This window comes from Cyprinus carpio, chromosome A24, assembly GCF_018340385.1.
Source record: "Cyprinus carpio isolate SPL01 chromosome A24, ASM1834038v1, whole genome shotgun sequence".
NCBI lineage: Eukaryota > Metazoa > Chordata > Actinopteri > Cypriniformes > Cyprinidae > Cyprinus > Cyprinus carpio.
This window is the reverse complement of record NC_056595.1, coordinates 19,221,326-19,246,969: the sequence shown is the minus strand read 5'-3', so window position 1 is coordinate 19,246,969 and position 25,644 is coordinate 19,221,326. Positions and strand designations below refer to the sequence as shown.

The 25,644-nt window shown below is 36.6% G+C and overlaps 1 protein-coding gene across 5 annotated transcripts in view; it reads right to left on the bottom strand.

Annotated features, from left to right (window-relative positions):
* Nucleotides 1–25,644, bottom strand: part of LOC109052266 (netrin-G1-like) — a 95,238-nt gene that overhangs the window by 9,006 nt on the left and 60,588 nt on the right. For 4 of the 5 annotated variants that reach the window (XM_042714542.1, XM_042714541.1, XM_042714543.1 and 1 more), the window contains exons 4-5: nt 13,044–13,216; nt 3,351–3,377 (exon numbers count right to left, since the gene is read on the bottom strand). In XM_042714542.1, coding sequence (XP_042570476.1) covers nt 3,351–3,377; nt 13,044–13,216 — 200 coding nt within the window. Of the gene's footprint in view, nt 1–401; nt 447–3,350; nt 3,378–13,043; nt 13,217–25,644 lie in introns of all 5 variants that reach the window. The other variant, XM_042714544.1, reaches the window with a different exon arrangement.

Here is a 25,644-nt window from a genome sequence, read left to right as displayed (position 1 = left end):
AAGGGATTGCCTTGAATCAGTCTACCTAAAACAACTATAAAAACTCCCCAGAAGGACTGAGAAAATATTGAGAGGGCCCAAGAGAGAGTGCCATGCCTAATTAAAATGGAGGGCGTAACGCTTTAAATCATCTGTGTGTGTCTTTATTGCTGTTCAGCTTGTTTCTTAGAAATGCTGATTGCTCAAAAATCTCACATGTCAGAAACTGGTACGTGAAAGCGAAAAAGCAAAAAGAAGATGTTTGTCCATCTGGAATGATTCAGTATAACAAATATACAAAAAAAAAAAAAACTAGTTGTCAGCAAACTTCTGCTGAATCTGTTTCACTCTTACTACAGCCTAAAAATCGTTCTGTGAGTCAGATAAAAGGAAATTGTATCCAAGTTAAAAATTTACCCTACCTTGATTTCGGTTAGCGACACCTAGGGATGAAATGTTCTGCCGAACTGCATGCATACAGGAGAAATCAGGTGTTAATTGAATGCAGTGGCTGTCGGATGTTAGATGCACTAGGACGGGTCCAGTATGGACTCATGTACACATAAACAGCTACACACATCTCCAGATGGGTCATTCATAAAGTTGAGCTGTTAGGCTCGATGAGAACAAGCAACCAATAGACCAATCACAGATCATCTCTAGAGATTGTATGTAATTGAGCTGTGTTTTGTGGCTTACTTCATATTAATACATGAGAATGACGGCTGACAGTGATGAAGAGAAATTGTGTCAGTCTTTCGGGTGCACCATGTGAGACTGGATTGTGTGCATGTGTAATTATGGTTGCTTGAGATGCTTTTTCAATTTATCAGTTCGATTCATTTGAAGTGTGGTTCCGTATGAGAAAAAATAGCTAACAATTGAAATGAAAATTTGATGGGAATATCCTCATAATTACATACAATTTATTTCCTTAGAGGTGGAAATATTAAGGCTGGGAATGGAGCAGTCTCGTGTCAATGTCAGAGGCAGCACTAAAGTGAGAGGACCAAACCAAATGCTCCATCCATCCAACACAAACATGGTTAAGTCCGTTATGTGCTGCTTCGTGGTTGACCTCAGTGTGTGGGTACATGAAACGAGGACAGGGTGCAGGAATTCCAGTGAGGACACGTCTATAAATTTGAAATTGATTTTTTTTTTATTTTGTCACAAAGGACATAGCATGGTGGTTGGGGACTCAGAATGCATGCAAACGCAGGCTACTGACAGAATAAAACTATCTTGAAGGCCCATTATGAAATGGCCTCTATGTCCAATCACATTGGGATAAATTATTATTTTTCCATGTGATTCTGGGAATTCCGTGAACTTAACTATGAGTTTTCAGTTCAAGCTCCAGTAATATTTTATGAGAGAAATTAAAGATGAAAAGCAAATAATTTCTGTTAGATTAATAAGATAATGTGAGTTCAGGGTTTGTCAGCATTATAAAGTGCTTCTCTTTCTTTAGATTAGTACTTGATTTGTCAGCATCATCTCATCAATAAATTTGCTTTGTTTGTTATCTCAAAAAAAAAAAAAAATATATATATATATATATGTATTATTTCTAATAATTCTTAGCCTTTTAAATAAACAATAAATAAATAAATAACTAAATAAAAAACACATAAATGCACCATTTGGATCCAGCAAACTAATCCAATATTTGGAGAAACACTTTTTTCCACAACCCTTTTCATGGAAGTTTTCTCTAATTTTCTTACCCAGCGAGACACAAAGAGTCAACATGCAGCAATGGACAACCATTGGAGTTGCTATTAGTTTGGAAGGGATCTGACATCAGAGTTATGGACAAATAAAGCTCTCATCTCTCATCACGTTACATGATATTCACATACAGAAGCCACTGTTGTGATACCCACGGCACCACTTTGAGAGCTTTATTATTGATATGAAATGTGTTCCTTATTAGCAAGTGATTAGGAGTGATGCTCATCACATCTGCTCTTCATTAATGTTTTTGTTAGTAAAAAGTTTGATAAAAATGGGATAAATAAGAAGTGACATATTTTAATCAGTGGCATCCCAGTAATGAAATGCAATCCTGTACAGGCAAAATCTCATCTTAAAATATTAATTTTGCTCTAATGCCTGCATTAGGCAATTCTGGCAGGCTTAATAAACTTGAAATAGAATTGGGAAAAGTCAATAAAGAATTCAATTACTCTCAAGCAACTCTGAGGAAACTGCAGTGTTTTCTTTTTCAGTCTTGAGCATAACATCTCTGTCCTCAAGGACACTCTTTACAAGCACTCTCTATGGTTTTGTGAAGGAAGAGAGAATTATGTTTATAATTGTTATAGTGATGGTCAGAGGACGGTTTTAGTGCTTAAGTAACAACAAGTTGTTTGGGACCCTGGTTGCATTGTGAGTGTCTCCTCTTTGTGTCTTTCTGGATGGAGGTGTAAATTTACAATGAGGACAGTGAGTGAATGTTCATGGTACAGTAGCATGACGTTTGAAATAAGAAATAATGGAGTGAGCCCATGCAGAAATGGCATAGCACAGGCCATGCTATACGGCCAATTACAAAACACACGTTAGGAGAGGAGAAGGGAGTGTCCACTTGGTTTGACATACATTTCTGATGAAAAGTGCAACTTTTAGTGCAAGTTTTTTTTTACCAACTGTATTTTATGTATAAATCAGACTCCATTCACTCTTGTAAAAATTCCAGTGTTCATTATTGAATATTTGATTTGCGTATTGTTACTCCATGCACCTGTGATATATTATACCAATCTATCCTTAAGAGGAAATGTGTATATTCTGGACTCAAGAGAAATGTGTATGTTCTGGACTCAGGAGAAGTGAAGCATGTGGAAATATTAAGGGCTCTACATGCATTCTGACTTGTTCAATATCCTTCTGGCTCCAGTTTTTACATTCAACCTCCCTGAGCCTGTTTCTCTATCTGTCTGCTGGCTTATAAGGCCCTTGGCAGGATCAGATAATACAACATAGACCTGCATTCTCATATTAAAATGATCTTCTCCTCTTTCTACTTCTGATGAGATCCTGAACAGCTGTAGCATTTATAATATATCTAAAAAAAAAAACAAAAAAAAAAAAAAAAACAATGGTATTCTAAATGCATGCAAAGCATAAGTCAGCATTTGAATTAGTCCATCCATAGACTTCACTGCTGTTTTCTAGAAATAGTTTAACTTAACCCTGTTTCAACTTCCAAACCAATCAGATTAGGTTGCACAGTTTATATCTGATAGATCTAATAAAAATCAGAAATAGATGTTTAACCAGAAGTGGACCTGAAGTGAAGCGAGAAATAAAGCTGTTCATCTCGCACTTCCGGTTGATATAGATCTATGAGTTTGTTTACTTACTAACTGGACCAACACTATTTGGCAGACCTGGAAGAGAGATGAGAGAAAAGATCATATTAGCAACAGTAAATAGCACTAGCAATACAACAAATAGGACTTTTAGAATGTAATAAAATGCAATATTAACAAACAAAATGTTAATAATTATGTCTATTTAAATATTATTTCTAGACAAATAAATATTTATACAAATAATAAAAACATCTACAATGCACATAACATGTAATCTTGTTTTTTTATGTCCATCTCTCACTACACTCACTACACTACAAAACCTGTACAAATAAATAACCTTCACACAACCATTTTAAATAACCGATAACAGCAGATAAAATCTTTGCAATGCAAAAAGAGCAAAAAAAAAAAAGGAACATGTAGTGTTCTATCAGCTTTCTTAATAAATGAAAAATAAATAAATAAAAGGGAAGGGTGCCATGTTTCTCAGTCAAGCGGACCATTTGGAAAAGAGTGAATGGAAGTTGTTTTATATGATGGAGAACTCTTGGAGACAATGCTGTGGTGGCAGAAAGAGAACTGAACTCATGCCCCTGCCATGTGCCATCGATCTAGTGTGTGCCATATAATCTCTCTCCCTGATCTCTGCTTCACAGGGACAGTTAAGAGCTAAATTTATGACTTTTGGAAGGAGGGCTGAGAAATGACTAGGAAAATAAAGGCTGCAAGCACCTCCAATGAACACGTGTGAACACTTAGTCAGAAAGATAGCAAGAGGTAGGAGATTGAAGTGGTCAACCTGCCCAGGGAAATATAAACTCTAACATCATGCACTGGTATTCACATCTGCTAATACAAAAGAGTCTTTCCTTGAAGAATTCCTGCTCGATTTTCATTTAAGAATTTAAGCGAGAAATCTTGCACACTTTTCTCACTCAAATCTTATTTGCAAACTAAAGCACATGGGAGTTTTACTTACTGCTTTGTTAAATTTTCACACGCTCCGTCCCCTATCATTTTTACTGACCCCTTATAGCACCCCCTTGTGGACTCCAGGGTGTACCCATTTCGCCAGTTTGAAGCCCCCTGCTTTAGAGTAAAGTTTAACTATGTCTATATATGCCAAATTATATCAATAGTACAACAGCAATACAATCACACACACACTCTCTCTCTCATCTGGTTGCAATGGTATTCTGGCTGTTTTTTCTGGGTGATTTATTTATTTATATATTTACTTTGATAACACTTGGCTCCTTCTTTCAATTGCGAGTCTATGAATTTTTTTTTTTAACTTGCAAGTCATGACGGAAAAAAATTATGTCTCATATTGATGCTGCATCTGACACCACAGAAACACATACAGACATCTCAATATACTCTAAACAGCATCAACAGTGTAACACAGCACCTATCATAGCACGCTGCCCGCTCTCTTTGCTTTAAATACATTCAGGCTTCTAGTCATGGTGCACATTCATCCTCACGATTCATGTAAGTGCAATACAACCTCTTTTTTAATTTATTTATTTATTCATCTCTCCTCTTTGGAGCTGGACAGTCGTCCGCCTGAGACGGACGCAAAATATCATGTGTCATTTCATTAGATTACCTTTCAATCACAGCGGTTTTCAGCCTGCTTCACCTGCTGGAACTCTCCATTATGTCAGGGAGCAGGAATCGAATTGTGAAGCCTGATGCAGAAACACATTAGGCTGCTTATGTTTATTGCATACTCCATTGATTTTTACCATCTGAACTTCTGCACTCTGGGGTTACTCGAGTCTCCAGGATCAACCATTGATGGGCAGGAGTGTGTGTGCTGAATGAATATAAATTCTGGATGATTTTCCATTTTACCCGTTCTGTATTTTACATGTTATGTTGACATTTTTATGCTACTGGCTGTTTAACACACCTGAAAATTTATCTGACAAAATGTGAAGAAAAAAATTGTAACTTCTGAGGCCTGTCACTGTGGAAGTAACCTTAAAGTAACAATTTTGTACCTTATCTACCCCTAAGGGTGCATATTAGTACCATATATTAATAATATGTAAAACAACAATATCATTATAATATAACATTGTAACATTCTTAAAAACCATTAGAAAATTTACAGTGAGTTAATTTCAGAACGTGAAATAGTCTTAGGCTACAGTCTACGCATCAAAAATTAAAAGAAAGACCTTTACACAAAGGCTCTTACTGCATGCTACTGTTATTAGACAGTCATTACATACATACATACATACATACATACATATATATATATATACATACTATATATATATATATATATATATATATATATATATATATATATATATATATGAGAGAATTGTGAGATTAAAAGCTAAATGTCTTCATTTTGGTTCATTCTTGGTAAAAAAAAAAATCCTTCAGGCTACATATGCAGAGCAAAATGAAAACGGTCCAGCATTTAGAAATAGTTCTTATTAACTCTGCTATTATTCTTGATTTTTCAAACTGATAACACTTTGCATTTTCGAATTATGCCTTTACTGTGTGACCAAAAATTGAGTATTATCTGTTTCAGCTGATCGCGCTGGTGCCTCACGCGCACATATTCATTAGAAACAGCACAGCCGTTCACCATGCCATAAGGCGTGAGCAGCGGTCCACTTGCATATTTTTGCTCATTATGATTTTTTTCCGCCGATACTGAAACACGCGTGAACTACAAAGCCTATTTTACCTAAAAAATAATAGATTAGCTTCAAATGGGCAACATCATGAAATTGGAAACGTTTGGACTTGTCCCGAATGAGAGAGGTAAGCCCAACCTTACCTTACGTTTTGCTTTAAATTATTATTATTTTTATAGCTAAGCCTATACTATTATATACTGCAATTATATTTATCCATTAGAATTATATATTTTTAATTATTGTTCTGTTCTGATAGTTAAATTTAAAGTAGGCTATTTGTTGTAAAGTGAAGGGAACTAAAAATATCCTATAGTGTTTATAATGTTGGTACGTTATAACATTATTAGGCCTGCAGTTATTATTTCTAAATGTAATAAAATGCTACTTATACATGACTTAGAATTTTTTTTTCCTCTCAAAAACGTAATTTATTTTTAGAGTGATTTTAAAAAGCATGCAGCAAACAAAAATAGGCGATTAATTGGTTAAAAGGTGTTACTGTGGGTTAAAAAATTTACATTATAGTATACTTAGCAACAGAGTCTGGGCCTAATCTAGACTATGTTGTTAACTATTTAGTAGTAGTTTTGTGTATTTTTTTATCCAGTTTTTATTTATTTATTTATTTTTATTTTTTTGTTGCATCTGAAAATTACTTTAAGAAACAAAAAAAGCATTTGGCGCGGAACCTGCCTCCCGTGTTGCTCAGCTGTGGATGATTTAAAAATGTTTGATATAAAGGTTGCTGTCCCATTTTATACAGGAATTGTTCATTTTAGAAAAATCTAATTATATTGTTAGTTTCATGGTAACATGCAATCAAGGTCTTCGGATATTAATAATAATACAAGTTCATTTAAGCTATTTAACATGCACTGTGACATTTTCACCCATTTCAACTTATAAACTCCCTGAGATTTTAAAGTCAGTTTAATAGTATTGAAATTCAAGTTGAATCTGGTATTTAAAAAAGCTTTAAATTGCTTAAATTATTTCTATGAATTAAAGTAGCCTAACTTAAAAATATGTTATCATGACTTTTTCATCATATCATTTTTTTTAGGAAGGTGCCACTGTCAGGGGAGTCAAAAGATAATTACATTACCATTAGGGTTGCCAATTAACTTCAGAAATAGAAATCATATTTGTTTTGCTTCACCCATTTATGTACAATTATTCAAAAAAAAAAAATATGTAGGCCTATATCTGCCTGCAGTTAAAAAGTTATCAGAAATAATCATATTTGTTTTGCTTCACCCATTTATGTACAATTATTCTAAAAAAAAAAAAAAAAAATGTAATGTCATACAAAAAATGTCATCGGCCTGAGTAAATTTTACCATTATAGGATTGTGACTTTACAAGGTAATTTAGGAGGTGAAAATACTGTGAAATTACAAATGGCATGGAATTTTAAAGCATAACAACTGTAAGTCTATGAAACGTTAGTCAATAAAGCATTTTTTTAAAATAATGACGCTTAAAGTTTTGAACTAAAATAATATTTCAACCATATAGCCTGTGAATGAATAAAATGCATACGCTTCAATGAAAGAACACTTAGAGAGTGTAGGTTGCTTCTGGTGTTTGGAAGTGTACTTCAATATAATGAGGTCCAAGTTTAAGAATAGCCTACACTATATATATATTTCACTATATATAACTCTCTATTTAACAGCATTAACTTACAATGGAATACGTCTTCCTTCAGGTAGACTGAATGTTTTCTTGCCTTGCTAAATGTTGGGCTCATGTTCAATAAATTGCATTCACCCAAACTGATTTTGTAAAATCAGAACACTGACGGTGAACCTGGGTGCAGTTAGCGCGAGTCGCGTTCGCTGTGAAGCGGGAGCAGCTGGCAGAGGATTCCGCTTGGTCTTAAAGCCTGCCTCAAACACCTATGCAGAGCAGGTTTAAGCAAAGTAGGACAAATGCCTCGTAATTTTTGCATGAGTATTATATACAATATAATACAGTGTTTTTTTCTCAGGAGAGATGAGGTGCCTCTGAGAGAGAGAGACAAAGAAACTGGCAAAAGAGACGCGCATCTGCCAAACTTAATAATTGTTAGTTTTAACACAATTTTCTAAATATATACAGTAACATTTGAAGTGGATCAAAAAAGTTCATCAAAGTTGTCCTAACACAAGCACACCTTTTGGTGTTAGGTTTTAGCTGGTGTTTAGTTGGTGTTAGGAATTTTAAAATATAAATGAAAAATGTATTTGTGACAAATATAGGCCTAACAAGTGAGAATATTGACATTTTGCATAGAATTCCATGTAGCCTAGCTCACTAAAATAGGCTACCACTTTTAATGCTCCGATGCAAACTAAACCACCATTTCTTTAGGATAATATAACACATAATTCATATTATATAAATAATACTGCAAACCCATTAAATGTTTCAAATCTAAAATATGGTGTAATACTGTGTAGCTTAGAGAAAATATAAGCACAGGCTCTTAGGCTTGATATTTATCCTGCTTGAATTTGTTCTAAGATACGCACATAACTTCATAAGTACTAAACTTTCATCTGTGAATATTAAATATTTTAACTACAGTGTTTTTCTTTAATTTTCCCCGACTACAGCCGTCAAATGTAACACCAGTGAGGCAAAGCTGATGGCTATTTGTGAAAATGTGCTTTGATGCACTTAACGGCGGCATTCGCGACAGCAAAGAGCTCATTTTGGTTGGCCACCTACTGTATTATGAACCTTTTAGGGGTAAATAAGGTAGAAAGATATCCCACCAGTGATGTGCTGTAATACCTCAAAGGAGTGTAAATATATTACAAATATGCCATATATATTGTAAATACTTATTCTATGTTCCTTCTATTCTTATTTTAAACAAATACTTCCTTGATTTTGTGCAAATCCACCTTTCCATAAATTAATAAGACACTTTTCTCACAATCAAGCAATTATGCTGTCAAAATACACCTACAGTGCTCTATGAATGATAAAGAATAGACAATCTCTTTGGGGAAAAATCCACCCACACACACCTAAACACATGTTATACTGACAGTTAATTTTTCAGGCTTCTTCCCAGAGGTTGATGGGACGTAATTAACCCAACCTGGGCAAGATACCAGATCTGTCCTGCCCTACATAACACACTCACTCGCCTGCCAAGTCATCCAGCTTGAGGGATTCCCGCTGGACGGCATGAAACTTGTGACGACTTCCCTTTTTTCCCATTTGAAAGCCAATCTGTTCCTTAACTGCCCACTTCCATCGCCAGCAAAAGGACTAAACCCTCTGTGATGCTGTATTTCATGTTTCATGTTGGAAACAGAACTAGTTGAATTGCTGGTGGCCTCATTATTGTTGTTCTGGTAGAACAACATCCTGACCTTCACAGAGTCTCATCTGTTTGCTTTTTCCATCCACCTGGACATTCCGGTAATGCTTATCTACAAAATTTCTACCCTTGGCAAAGTTTGTAATTACTTTCCCTAGCCGCTTAGATCTCCTGGCCATCCATCATCCGTTTTCTACCCGGATTTGAGCCGTGACATACACAAGCAACTGTGTGGCTCAAAATGGAAGGAAATGTGACAATCTACACCTGTGGAACTTGTCGTCCAACCTCTGCTACAGTAACGGCGCCTCCATCTGAATGTCTTACAGGGCAGAGTGAATAGATTTGTACGGGAGATGGCAAGTATGAAAAAGTGACTGCGATGAGTCACAGTCACAGTTAAGATTCTGGGAATGCGACGTACGATGGAAAATCCTGTGATGGAAGGAACAAATATTTGAAAGAGAGATTACCAGCACAGAGAAAGATGTGGAAAAGGTAGTGTAAACAAACCAGGTCTCATGGGGGAATAAGGAGAACATAACATAAAACAAAGAAAGAGAAAAAAGATAGAAAGAGAGAATGAGCATTATATGCTTTCAGAGCTGACACTACAAGAGTCAGTATGGAAAAGGAAACCGTGGGGGTTGTGGAGGATATGCAGCCAGGGTGGAGATGTTAAAATGAATAATTAGATAACACAAACGGAACAAAATAACTTTCCTCTTCTGGGACAAGACAAGATGGCCACCTGGCCCTTCAGATAGCACTAATTAGAGCATTCGTACAGCAGTGGAACGTGGATTGAGGACACGCTTAATTACACTTCAAGATCGTTTATGTTACAAAACAAGAAAGGCAAACACCTTCTACAGGACGGAACGTGCTGAGGCTGGAATCGTCTTCCTCTCTGAGTGTATGTTCTTTCTCTAAGATAGTTTGCACGTCTGAGGATGGCAGGTGGGGGAGGAAGGGTACAGCTGTTATAGTTTCAGCCCAGGAACGAAAAGTTTGATTCGCTGAACAACGGCAGGCAAACACACTGACATCTGGCAGCCCTATACTTATGTACACTAATTAATAAACAAAACCAGCCATCAGTTGTACACTACGGCACTGTTGATAATAATTTACTCTCATTGCGACTGTCATCTCCAGATGTGTTGGGCTGTCTTCGCTAGCTAGGCTGAACGGATGTAAATGAGGTATTATGAATCTCCTCCCCTGGTGGATCTCGCTCAAGCGTGATTTTCATGGCTCCTGTTGGAATTTTGTATCCAAATAATTAAATGTTAAAAAGCTGAAAAATCAATAAGTCGCATAAAAGCTTATATCATGTTCAGCTTTTATCCTCGCGGACTGAAGATGAGGCCAATGAGGAGCAATAAAAACCTTTACTGAAACTGTGTCGGGACACATCTCTCTCTTTAAGTGCTTTGATTACGAGTAATTTACAAGGCCAGACTGGGTTGATTTAAATTTTCATTTGCACAGTTTAATCCTGCCAGGACAAGAGGAATTAGTCAGTTCTCTGTAAAGAAGTGCTGTTTTAAACCACAAACCATTACTCAACAGAGATGTGGAAAACAATTAGCATTGCTTGCTAATCCTCATGGCATTTTTAAGTGTAAGCGGGGGGTTGCTGATCGCCCACGGTCGCTGTGTTAGGGAAACAGCAGGCATGGTGCAGATCAGATCGTATTTTGACTCATGTCATGAAACCCTACATCAATCTGACAAGCTATATAAACACACAAACATTAGTCAAGCTTAAGAAGGCATTTTAAATTCAGATCAGCATGGGCCAGAACATTTTGTGTGAGTCCTATTGCCACCTTTTCCAGGAGGGAGAGGAAATGGGGGTGCCCACATCACTTCCCCTCTCTTCGAGAGCAGAAATGGCCTGTCATTGCTAATTCTTGAACTGATCGCTCTCTGACTCGCTGTTCCAATGTGAAGCGAGAACCTGCCCACTTTCTAGAAGTGTGAGCATGCTTTGACGAAGAGCGATATCCAATGTTCTTTCCTCAATCTCAAGCTCTTTTCCTGGTTTGTCTGACCCACTCAGACTAACAGGAATCACTCTGCCCTACAATGCCAAAAAAAGGAAGAGGTAACACTACATACTATATATATATATATACACACATAGATTATTGTCTTTGTTTTGTATATTAATATGTTTACAGAATGCTACAATACTACTTATAGGATAAAAATAGCACCATACTGGACATACTACTCTATTTTTACCACTAGTTTTTTTTTCCATTGACCCCATTTGTCCCCATTGCTCTGCTACATGTTGTCAAGCACATAGAACTGTTGTAAAATAAGCTGCAATTGGTTTTAAAATGACAAACTGCCTTTCTTCTGTCTGAAATATTATTATTATTTAATCAAATTATTTTTAAATCCAAAGTGAATGATCTAAGAGCCTGTCATTTGCAGCATTATTACATTATGGATTTCTCACTCTCCTCACATAGGACCATAATAATGGGTTTAAGGTGAGGCTGTGTTTTATAGTGGGTTCAGAGTCTGTTTTTTTTTTTTAATAATGTCCTGTCAATCTCAATCCTTCAAAACACTCCACCGGCTCCTAGAGAGTCATGAGGTACAACAGCTGCCAGGAGGCATGTGTCGCTCCACTCATACACATGCATGTAAAGACAAACAAACACACACTCAAACCTGCTCAAGACTGAAAAGAAAGTTTTGGCATGCACACAGTTTCTGTGCATGCTATGGTCATATCTGTATATACTGCTGCTTTAGTCCCAGAAGCATATGGTGAGTGTTTAATATTGCTAGTTAACTTCTGGGCAAACATTTTGTGTGTTGGATTGAAGGCTCTGTCTCCTGCCATTTAAATTGACCTGCAGTGGTGGTGTAGTCCTCAGGCTGGAATTACAGACAACACTGGTTTTCTAAAGGCTAACTGTCCTTCTGTTATAGTTCGTACATTTGACATGCATTGTGTTCTTTGAAAGAAATGTCCTACAAGTATTCTGCATCTTTCGGAGGAGTAAACACTCCCTAAAGCAACAGTTCAACCAAAAGCAAAACTCTGTCATCATTTTCTTACCAACTTGCCATTTAAAACCTGTTTGACTTTCTTTCTCGTTTTTTGTTTGTATTTTATTTTTTGGACTTTTAGACTCAAATGACTTTTATTGAACAAAAACACTGAAACCTTATTCAAATTATCTTAAGTTTATGATTTTGATAAGGATACACAAAAAAAAAAAAAAAAAAAAAAAAAACAGAAGAAGGACATATCAAATCGAAATTCAGAAATTCACATTCACTGAAATATTTTACTTTGGTAATATAGTTTGTAAAAAAAATAAAATAAAATCTCTAAAGGATCCCAGTGTGTATCAAATCACCACCACTTTTTGGACTTACTGTAATAACTATCTCAGAGCAGTATACAATAAAAAGCATTTAGTTTGTAATGTGCAATGTTTGATAGCCTTTCTTAGAAGTTTAGAAGTGACTGTGCTGTTCAACATTCGGTGTCAGAGTTCCTGTGAGGACCTGGTTTTAAACTGGAAGTAAGGTAATGGCTTCTGGGGAGACACCATGAGTGCATTGTGAAACGTATGACAGCAGTAAGAGAGATGGTTTATGGTCAGAGTAAAAGGACATGTGAGCCTTGTTATCCACAAACACAGAGCCCATATTGTTCTTTCCAGTAAGTGGAACGGGAAAGTTTGTGTACGTGTGTGTGTCTGTACTCACAGATATTTGCTGTGCCCTTGGGGATGGGGAGATAGGATCCTGCACTCCAAGCTCTGGCCTGATAATTCTTCTTACAGCGGCCACAGTCAGGCCCCGTAGTGTTGTGCTCACACTCGCAAGTCAGTCTCTCTTTGTCATAGATGCAGCTGTTGGCGTGAAGGTTGCACTTGCACCTGTCATGGTAAAAAAAAAGAAAGGAATTAAGAAATAAAACATTTGCCCTTGTGGATTTTCAATCATGGAGTTCAATTACACCCGTGAGGGAGAACAAAATGGAACCAGCACTTAGAGACCAGAGTGACCTTGTAAATTATTTGCATTTTAATTAAACGTGCATCTGCATGTGGAGGTATTCTGAAGCTTCCAGAAAGTGTCAAGGATTCTGCAAAATCCACACCATTTTTCTGTTTTTTCTTTCCTCTCAAAAGATAGGTTATTTATAATTATCCCTCTGGAAAATAAATAATTACTGGTCACACCTTCAATGAGAGAAATAAAACAGTTTAATATTTTTTTAATATAAAAAAATGAAGAGCTGTATATTTGGCATTGTGTTGCATATGATGCAGACTTTGATTATTTACAGATTTTTTGCTATATATATTCTATTTAATATCAATAAATCCTGAAGCATTTGTGAATGTTTTTAATCCTCAGAGGCAGTCATTTTTTAAATGTTTTTGGTAGGGATGGGCATTCCAAGCAAAATAATATTCGAAAATCACACCCCTCCCCTGTATGCACGCACAAACACCCTTAAACAGAGAGAGAGGGAGGGAGAAGGTATTCACACTTTCAATCTGCATGATAAACGGTTTCATTTAGAAGATGATAGGCTACCTTAACTCAAGCCATATAATGATTGTAATGTGCTGAAACATATTAATATAATAAACATAACCGAATGACGGCACTTATTGACATAACAGTCCGTCGATTAGCATAAATCAACTGCTCATAAGACTAAGATATTTCTAACTCCTGAAGGGAATAGATACGAGATGGGAGGAAAAATAAACGTTACTTCAATATCTTCTGTTGCAATTATATCATTGGGCAATTATACTGTATATAAACTGCGGGCATTAGGGAGCCATTATTAATATGCGGGACATTGAAATCGCTTTTGAAGTTTTTTACTTTCACTTTTGAGAATCACGATCACACGTGGAGCAGCACTCTGCAGTACTTACCACACATTTGACATCAGCACAGAAAACATGGGTAGATTTTTTAAGACAATAATCGCACAACCTATTCAATATTGTATAATTAAATCAACTAATTGAATATTCTAAAATCGTGACCCATCCCTAGTTTTTGGTGATAAATTCAGTATGGCCTCTAGGGACAAACCCCAAGCAAGCATTTGCCCCATACACACTTTGCAGGGAGGTTTTCTCCTCCATTTCCTCTCTAAGCACGGAAATTGATTTTGTATGCAGGAAGGCAAAAGATGGATATTTCTGTGGCACACACAAAGTACTTACGTAAAGAAATGTGATGCAGTTATGTGAAACTGCTCTGCAGCTAGAACATGTTTATATGTGTGTCTGTTTTTCAGTTCACTTGTGATTCTTGCTCCTAATTTAAAAAGAAATTGACTGTCACTTGCACACATATTTTTGAACTCATTTACTGAAAAACACAATTGTCTTTAACTTCATCTGTATCTGTATCTTTGACTACTATAAATCAGTGGTTCTCCACCTTGCTTCCCCAACATGATTATTTATGTGATTAGGTGTGACTTCAATGAATCAATTTTTGTTGAGTAATGGAATACAAAAATAATAATTTAAAAATGGAAATAGAAAACAGAATTTATACATGAATGATAAAAATTAATACTTGACCCAATTGCCTCTAATGTAAATGTATTACTATAAATATTTTACATTATTACTATAGCTGAAATAATACCTTGTGGCCACATATGTCTTCTATAGATATTAAGTTAGGAAAAAAGAACTGAATTCCTTTAAAGTTGCACCGCATCATTCTAACAGATTAAAGTAACACTTAAAAAAAAAAAAATCAAAAGCTGATCAGTCGCTAGTCTTTGATCTAACTTTTTCCAGACTGAGGCTCCTCATGGATTACGGGCATAACCTGACTCTTGATGTCTGCTGTCTCTCTTTCTCACGCAGGTGTACGGTCTGCCCTGTGTGGGAACAGAGGAGCATTATTAAAACCATTAAAACTTGTGTGTCCGAAGAGATGCGCGTGCAGGGGCTGATAAATGTGATGCACCGAATCACGTTTGGAAGTGACAAATGACTGCTCAGTCCCCGCAAGTATACACGGGCAGAATAAATGAGAGGGCATTATTCTCCAGACACCCTGATTTGCATCTCATTATCTATAGTTTTTTATTTTTTTTATTCAATTTAACAGAAGGGCATGTCAAATCTAGAAAAGATTCTAGGACATCCTCTTTAAAACTGGCACCTGTCAGCCAAGAAAGAATCTGTGAAATGTCAGCAAGCTTGCACACATATAATCTCCCACCAAATAATGACATATGATGCAAATTAGTCACTGATATTATAGTGGCTCATAAAACGGCATATAGTGAGTAATAGACTTCTGAGACATATAAAAACTACACAAGAGTAAAAACCATAAAACAGGGTGTTTTACAGTGACATGCAACAATTCAAGCAATGAGGTACTTATTTATTAAGAACTATGCATTGCAATGAATGGCTCACCAGCCTGAACTAACAAGGCTGGTCCAGAGACTGAACAAAACAAAGCTATCGAGCTGCAAGGAGTAAAAGGCATGCATGGCATTCTGATGAGGCCTCTTTGTTCTGTTCAGGTGGAGGTCTCAAATTCCACACTCCACTCCTTGTAGCTTGACCTTCATATCCTCTTATCACCAGTAACATTTTAATCACAGTGTTGATACGAGGCAGAGCTGTGCTGCTGATGTAATGAAGGGGACACAGCAGGGGCCCACTGGGTCTCTTTGCCGTCGGCATGGTAGCATCGCTAACAGAAACGAAACATTCTCATTCCAGTCTGGTCACCAGGGGCGATGAGGTGCAATAGCTGCCTCAAGGAGAAGCGCAGTAATATATATATATATATATATATATATATATATATATATATATATATATATATATATATATAATTAGACTTTAATGCCAAAGCTGCTCTCCAGGGCTCCAGGGTCTTAATTTAACCAGGCTATGCCAAATTCACAAACACTACTGAAGCCAGAACAACATGATGCCAGAATCTTCTTTTGCTTGTCTTGTGAATTATTCCTTGGAAAAAATGTGGAAATCATTGTGAAGAATTAAATGTGTAATTCTAGTAATTAGGTTATGTGGTCAAACAGATGGCTAACATGCTACAGAGAAGAATAATGAAGGAGGTTTTTGTACAGTCAGCTTTGAGTCTACCAAAAAGTTTAAAGGCTAAATGTCCTCCTTGAAAGGCAGGAGGCAGAACATGCTGTTAATAGCGATTTATTTATTTATCTTTTATTGAAATACTAGCCTGAAGCGCAGAGTCTGTGACCTCCAAAATAATGGAAACCTGACTGACAATAAGAGCACAAACAACATTGTAGTTTCTCTTTTTAAATAGTCCCCCTTTCAACTGACCTCTTGAAAAAATAACTCATCTTCATCAATTCATTTCTTATCTGCTCTTGCGCCAGTTTGGAAGCTGACAACAAAACAGCCCCGGTTCTCAAGCCGCCTTTTGCCGTACTGACTTATCAGGGGATAATTATTAGCAATTATCTCCAAATGAAGTTTACACATGCACGGATAAGCATGCTGATCCAACCACAACAGGCTGAGCGAAGACAGAATGGCCTGTGAGCGAGCTAAGTGAAGTAATTATGTTTAATTAAATGCACAGGTGTTATTGTAACACAGAACAAGGTCAAAGCTCTCACTAAAATAATTGTTTGTTCATATCAGTGTATAAAACCATTGTGCAAGTTCTTAAGATGAGGAGGCAAGCAGACAAACTAAAAATGCAACAAACAAACAAACAAACAAAGTTGAAAAAAAAAGACTGTTGCTATAACTGGGGTATTGCATGGCTTCAGACTACTTGGAATGCACAAATATTTTTTAATGACCTTCTATTACCATAGAAGGAAGAAAATCACATGGGTTGGGAAAAACATGGTATTGAGTATATACAAAAAAAAAAAAAAACATATGTTGATAAAACTCTCAAAATTATGATATCTAACAGTGCTAAAAATCCTTTGGAAAATATATTAACATTTGCTGTCTCTATTGTAAAGGACTTGAAGCACAGGCAAAGTGCTACGGTTTTGAAATGGGCGCAAGTCCCCAAATGCAGAACTCACATCTGCAGCCATTCAGGTGTGGTATCTTGGGCTTTTCAAGGAACAATGGCTAAGCTTTTGAAGAAGATGGGAAAATTGCAGTGCTGGGTAATGCTGCTTTCAAACATCCAGTTACATTGAAAACGTTCAAACTAACACATCCTGGCCATCACAGTGTTACATTTCTGTCCTTCATCTTTACTTCTTACCATCCATCAGTAATTTTGTTCAGAAGCATCTGAACTTGTTTTCCAGTTGTTGGAGAATTTTGATGATGGTTTTGAGGTTTCTTTTCTTGTAGTTGATGCAATACTGTAGGCTTACCCATATTTTAGATAGAAAGTTGGTCCAAAAGAGTTTCCCCATATATATATATATATATAAATATATATAATAAACCCCTTTGCTGCCGCATCTCTGAAAAACACTTTTTAGGATGCCAAGTTCTTAGATAACTCCGTTTCTTTGTCATCTGCTGCCGCATCTCTGAAAAACAAGCTTCAAACTGGATGTAGACACCAACCAAAATGAAAGAAGTGAATTATTCAGGTGAGAAGAATAGTCTGCAAATTCTGTCATCATTCACTCATGTCAAAATACCCTTATTTGTGTTCCACAGAAGAAAGAAGATCATACAGGTTTGCAATGACATGAGGGTGAGTAAATGATGACTATTCGTTTAAGGTATCTTCCAAATTTGGTTTACTTCCTGTTTAACAAAGACATTGAGGCCCATTTTTGTGTTCCATGGGAAAGAAGATCAACCTTTTTGCAATGATATGATTACTTCCTGTTTAACAAAGACATTGAGGCCCATTTTCTAATGGGACTTTACTCCATATATAATTAAATACATTCACTCCCATTTTCTAATTGTACGTGTGTGTGTGTTTTTTTTCTTTTTTAAATGTCACTCCACAGCATGTTTCCCCCACACCCCCATCAAGGTAGAGACAAATTTTCCCTTCTCTGTAAAGTGTTTACTTCTCCATCCACTGTAAAGTGATTACTTCAGCCAGTTCTGACTCTCTGTGATTGGCTGTGAGCAGTAGCATGTCATAGGCTGACAAGGTGAGGCCTGAGTACCGTACCTCACTCTGAATCTAAGATAAATGAAACAGGGCATCTTGTGTGCTGACTCTAATTGCCTTCTGACAAACACAGACAACTGCTCCGCAGAATAGCACAGGAAGTGAGAAGTGAGAGCAATCTCTCTGAGACAGATCTGTGCAACTATTGCTTATGCTAAACTGCATGGACTTGACAGCCAGAGAAGTTACATTCAGGGACAGCTTAATATTTTGGGGAGCCGAAGATGACCATCTGAGAAACCAACAGACTCCTCTGGGTTTAACTAGATGTAATATTACTTAATAAAAATAGTCTGTAACAACCTGCACCACATTAACCCTCTCATTCAACTGCTAATGAGCTACAAACATGACAGTTCAAGAGGCCTTGGTGGATATTTAATGGATATTCTTTACTCTAAAAAGAGGACTGTGGATGTTGTCTAAGGCTCTTGGGTCACAATTATTAGACAGCTTCACATTTGCAAAATAATGATTTTAGCAGGATACAGTGAGGAACTAAATTGGAATAAATCTGAATGATCCTAAAGACAAACATTGTCACTGAAATTCCAACATTGTACATACAATTAATTTAACAATTTAAAGAACATTTAGTTGTCCTACTTTTGTTTTATGCATCAGTCACAAGCTATTACAGATTGTTAATGTAAGCCTCAAGACATTCATAGTATTCTGGGTCAGTGAACTAATCACAAGATAAATAAAAGCTGGAAAAACTGGAAGTGCCAAATCTATTCTGGGCTAATGCTGCATTCAATTCAAGGGTTTCAAAATTTCTACTTGACAGGAAGGTTTAATTTAAGTAGGCTAATGCAAAACATACATGACATATGACAAATAAAAAAGATATGTAAAAGTATGAAGATGCTTGATCAAAAGAAATGACTTCAATAAATACGATAAATCAACAGGCTGTTGTATAAATCTGTGTGAAACTTGTGTATTGTATTGGTGATAAAGGCAGACTCTGGGGAGGATTGTAAGATAAATGTCAGTGGAAGTGGAATTTATTGAAATGCAATTCAAAGACATGTAACACAGGTAATGCATTTCAGGAAATGAAATGCTTCTCCACCCTGGTCCACAAAAGTGAATTGATTATATATGACAAAATATATATAAAATATATAAATATAGCTTTTTGTATAAGATAAATATATCTTAACACAATGCAATCTATGTATTTTCCCTACATTCAAATTTGAATTGAAATTATACTTTCTGTTTGCTCCCTTAATTCAAATTTAGGAATTGAATTTAAGTCATTTTACATTCAATTCTGTATTGTATGACAGGTAAACTGCTCTACAAGATTGACAATAATGGGTGTTTCTTAAATATTAACTCAATTTGTTGAGAAAAATGTCATTGCAACCATTGTAAAATGCAAAGACAAAGGGAAAGAAATTCCTTTTCATCTGCAGATCCCCACTACAATTTACAAAGCATCTCACTGCGCAAGCACCAGAAAAGCTCTTATATGCCTGACAGCCTAACTCAACACACGCCAGCCATGACCATACAGATGACATGGCTCTCTCTGATGGAGTATCGCTGCGGGAATTTGTTTTAAGCAAAACTAATGAATCTGGCTTTACACAGCCAATCTGTTGTCTCGTTTCCCTTCCCTTTCACACCACTGCAGCAAACAGCTTGTGTTTCGGTATTATCATTCTAGAAAAACAAGGGTTCAGGACCTTCTTCGATTGCTGAATGTGTAGCGTAGCAGATGAGGGATGTATTTAAATCTTAAAGGGGTCATATGATGCAATTTCAAATTTCCTTTCTCTTTGGAGTGTTACAAGCTGTTTGTGCATATATAAGATCATTAAAGTTGCAAAGACTAAAATCTCAAACCCAAAGAGATAGTCTTTATAAAAGTTAAGACTTGTCCACACCCTCCTAAAATGCCTCGTTTAAACACACCCCCAAATGTCTACATCACTGTAAGGGATGATTTGCATAACACCACCTAAATGTTCACACAAAGAAAGAAGGCCTAACTTTTATTCTCGCAGTAGTATTATTGCTGCCGCCGTCATGTCGTGTAGACGCTGTGTTTCGTTGTAAATGCGAAACTATTTTGTTTTGCCTTCCAAAAGAGGGCACAGCTAGAAATCAGTGGTTAAGTTGTATTTACAACACTGTTCCAGAACAATTCAACCCAAATATTCAGATGTGCGCAGCACATTTTATGGAGGACTGTTTTCTAAACCAGTAGCCTGAAATGCGTCTGTGGCACAACAGCTGTTTCTATAAAGTTGGGCAGTTCCAACTTTGCAAGGACAGTCTGGCACTTTTGACTCTCAGCCTGTAAGTACGTTGTTTATATTTAAAGAATTTGCCACTGACGATTCAAATGCGAGTTTTAAGCAGTGTAAAGTAGCGCTTGTTGTTTGCCGTTTCTCCAATCACAAATGCAGACAGGGTTTTATGTTTACGCGGCGCAATACACAACACGTAAAAAGACAATATAAGTCATTATAATCAGTAATTATGTCCCTACTGGATGCAACAAATGCCTCGTTTGTAATGGGTTTTATTTGTTTTGTCTCATTGTGCCGGGACATGGCATCACAGTATGGTAAGGGGCGTAACATTTTCGTCATACGCTTGAGGTATTTAGCCAATCACAATGCACTGGATAGCTGGCCAATCAGTGTACACCTCACTTTTCAGAACGATGAGCTTTGTAAAAATCGATGCATTTCAGAAAGTCAGGGCATAGAGGAGCAACAATAATGTACATTATGTGAAAAATAATGTTTTTTTTTGTTTTGTTTTGTTTTTACCTTAAACCGCATGAACACATTGCATTGCATCAAATACACAACATAATGTTCTTTTAAGCAACGTCATATGACCCTTTTAATGTGTCGGGTCTGAGGGAGGAGGGTGTGGAGAGTTCGGAGGATATCTGTGTTGTAATGATGCATGGCTGTATGGGGCTGGTGAATTGGCCTGGCTCAGATTGCCAAGTTCTCCCCAGACACTCTGATTAAAGACTCTTAATCCATCATCAGAGGCAGCCCAAACCGCACAAATGTGCCCAGGGTCAGAGGGCAGTCCACGATCGGAATCCTACAGCGCTTTGCGTCTTCAACTGTCCCGTACAACAGGCATCAGCCCAGAGTGAGGAGAGAAATAATAGATGTAAGCACCTCATAAATTCTTAGCTAAAGCTCCTTTAGACAGAATAGATGTTCAGAATGAATGTAAAAGCTTCCTACATATAGCTGATTAAAAGAAACATCACTGTAATCTAAAGCAGGGTGACATAGTCGAATGTTGTGTGTATGTGTGAGTGTGAGTGTGAGTGTGTGTGTGTGTGTGGGTGGGGTGGGGGATATCAGAGGCAGAGATGTTGAGTGAAGGTGAGGTGAGTAAGGGGATTACTCATAGATATCCGTCAACAGTCGTATTATGAGTGACCAGACACCCCTCCCCCTCTTATTAAATAGGTCATGTCTATGAATGCAGATGGCGTCAACTAAAAGAAAAAAGAAAAAGGTGGAAATTATTTCAAAACACTGCTCTTACAGTCATTGAGAACACAACAAGCCTTATTCGTGAAAATTACCTACATATATGAGTAAATACAGGGGAATCTACACTAAAAAAAAATAAAAATAAATAATAATAATAATAATTTTTGGTTGCTTGTTCAAATTACTTTGTTAAAATGAGCTGAAGCAACACAACTCTAACATTTTGTCAAAACTTAATTTCATTATGGTCTAATGTATGTCATTTCATAACTAACAGGGCAGTGGATCTGTAGTTTGCTTTGCATGGGATTGCATTAGGAAATAAATGTTGAAATCAAGTGTAATTTAGGCCTGGTTTCATAGATGGGGCTTAGCCTAAAACAGGATTAAGCCATAGTTCAATTAGGACATTTAAGTAATTTTTATAAACATGCCGTAGAAAAAAGCATTACTGGTGTGCATCCTAAGACAAAACAAAGGCACATGTTTTAAGATCAGTCAGTGCAAGTTTTTTTTCCAGCTCAGCTCAGATTTACATTTTATTCTAGGACTAGATTTAAGACTTGTCTGTGAAACCGGGGGTTAATGTATTTTCAGTAAAGATAAAGACTAGTTAGTGTTTTAAGATGGACTTTGTATAAAGCAAGATAGTGACTAATGATGGCCCAAACTTAACTCTTCAGAAAGAATAACATAAACAACCATGATTTTGATACATTAACATAATAATTCTTGCGTTACAGTGCTAATCTGAAGGGAGGCTAATATCTTTATTCCAGTCAATGGCTTTGAATGGGATTGGGATTTTGCTGGAACCTCTAAATGGGATCAGCCTTTCCAGGGTAACACTGTGGCTTTGCACTTTAAAAATCCTCACATCACCTCAGTATCATCCCTGCTTATGGTGCTAAGCTGTGTATACATGTGTGTGCATGTATGCATTTGTGTACATGAATTTGCACATGTCTGTGGCAAGGGACGTCTGCATGTGTTGATTTTTCCCACCAAGTTTGTATACAATATGAATTCACAGAGGTTTTCTACCCTGAAACACATAATTAATCCATTTGTGTTGTGATTGCACACGTTCTTTGCTGAGCACTCTGTAAAGAAGGAGGAACAGAATAAGGGCTGTGCCATCTGTGAGTGATCAGGTCAGAGAGAGATAAAGAGAGAGACACAGACAGAGACAGTATGAGTGAGTGGAATGCAAATCAGCTGTCCTTAGGAGGAAGGAGTCTTTGTGACAGTGTGAGAGAATTGTGCATCTAAACAGTGATTCAGACTCACGCACACACTGATGTTCAAGAAATATTCACACTAATTCCCAAGGCACTTTCACAAAATACACATGAATCACTGGCCACATCAGCTGCATTTAATGTGCACATGAAATGACTGATTTCAAAATTGATATGTGCTACATTTGTTCTTGTAAACACACTGGTCCTCTAAACAGCAAATTTCTGTGGAACATTAAAATATACAGCACCTTACACATTTTTTTTTTTTTTTTTTTTAAATCTTAATATTTAATGTTGTCAATGCTTCTCTTTTAAAACCCTTTTTTAAAAATGAAACATTAGCAGCAGGTTTTATTTTCAAAGCAACTGCAAAAAAGTTCACCCTTTTGATTTTGAGATATATTTTTAATTGCATGTGAAATGAGTAGCTGCACTACAACTGCACTGCATCTGTCACACTGTTTCCATACAGAACATTAACATATCAATATTATTAGGCATTCAAGCACATAGCGCTGAAACCCTATTTAACTGTTAGAATGGCCAAGGATCAGCAATCAGGCAGACAAATCTGTAAGTCATAGAGACCTGAAACTTGGAGGGATGGTAGTACTCACACCTTCAACAATGTCACCAAGTCTCTTCCCAATCGGTCTGAAGGGGGTGCTGCAGCGATCAAAAGTACAAAATGGCTCATAACTCCTAAACTGCTTGTCGCAGGCTCAAGTGTCTTATATAGTTGGAATCCTTGGCTCATGATCAGGGCTGGACTGGGGCCTTAAAATTCGGCCCTGGACGAGTCCAACCCATCTGGGCCACAAGTTCCCCCATGAATGTTTTGCTGGGTTACAGGGTCTTAAAAAGGGGGTAAATAGATGAATAAATAAAACAGGGTTTTATTTATTGGTATGCCGCGTCTTTGTCCAAAGTGCCAAAAGCATCTACAAAGACATTCACGTATCTCAAAAACATGTCCGCCATCTGGCAATGAATTTTAAGCACCTATCAGACAAGGTTAACAGAGGCAAATCCGACCGAAACTTGGTGGGCCCTAGACGTCTGTAGGAATTTTGAGAGTAATCGGCCGTTAGGTGGCGCTAATGAGTTTTATGCCTCTGTAATCACATGGTGTTTCATCCATTCACACAATATTCATATTATTTTATAGATATCCTCATACTGAGCAACTTTGACTCAAGAACCACTGCCATCAATCAAATCGTTCATTAAATATTCTTGATTTTATATATATATATATATATATATATATATATATATATATATATATATATATATATATATATATATATATATATATATATATATATATATATATACAGTCGTGGCCAAAAGTTTAGAGAATTACATAAATATTAGTTTTCAAAAAGTTTGCTGCTAAACTTCTTTTAGATCTTTGTTTCAGTTGTTTCTGTGATGTACTGAAATATAATTACAAGCACTTTATACGTTTCAAAGGCTTTTATCGACAATTACATGACATTTATGCAAAGAGTCAGTATTTGCAGTGTTGTCCCTTCTTTTTCAGGACCTCTGCAATTCGACTGGGCATGCTATCAATCAACTTCTGGGCCAAATCCTGACTGATAGCAAACCCATTCTTTCATAATAACTTCTTGGAGTTTGTCAGAATTAGTGGGTTTTTATTTGTCCACCCGCCACTTGAGGATTGACCACAAGTTCTCAATGGGATTAAGATCTGGGGAGTTTCCAGGCCATGGACCCAAAATTTCAACATTCTGGTCCCCGAGCCACTTAGTTATCACTTTGCCTTATGGCACGGTGCTCCACCGTGCTGGAAAATGCATTGTTCTTCACCAAACTGTTGTTGGAAGAAGTTGCTGTTGGAGGGTGTTTTGGTACCATTCTTTATTCATGGCTGTGTTTTTGGGCAGAATTGTGAGTGAGCCCACTCCCTTGGATGAGAAGCAACCCCACACATGAATGGTGTCAGGATGCTTTACTGTTGGCATGACACAGGACTGATGGTAGCGCTCACCTTTTCTTCTCCGGACAAGCCTTTTCCCAGATGCCCCAAAACAATCGGAAAGGGGCTTCATCTCAGAATATGACTTTGCCCCAGTCCTCAGCAGTCCATTCACTATACTTTCTGCAGAAGATCAATCTGTCCCTGATATATATATACATATACATACATACATATATATATATATATATATACCCTATATATATATATATATATATATATATAATATATATATATATCCAGCTGGGTAGTAACGGATTACATGTAATCTGGATTACGTATTCAGATTCCAAATCTCAATTACTTGTAATTAGAGTAAACTACTTTTTAAAATACTCGTAATCAGACTACAGTTACTTTTTTTATGGATTACATGATTACATATTATTTACACAAAGGTAATAAGTTGTTTACAAATCATTGATTCTCCTAAATTTCCTTATTTT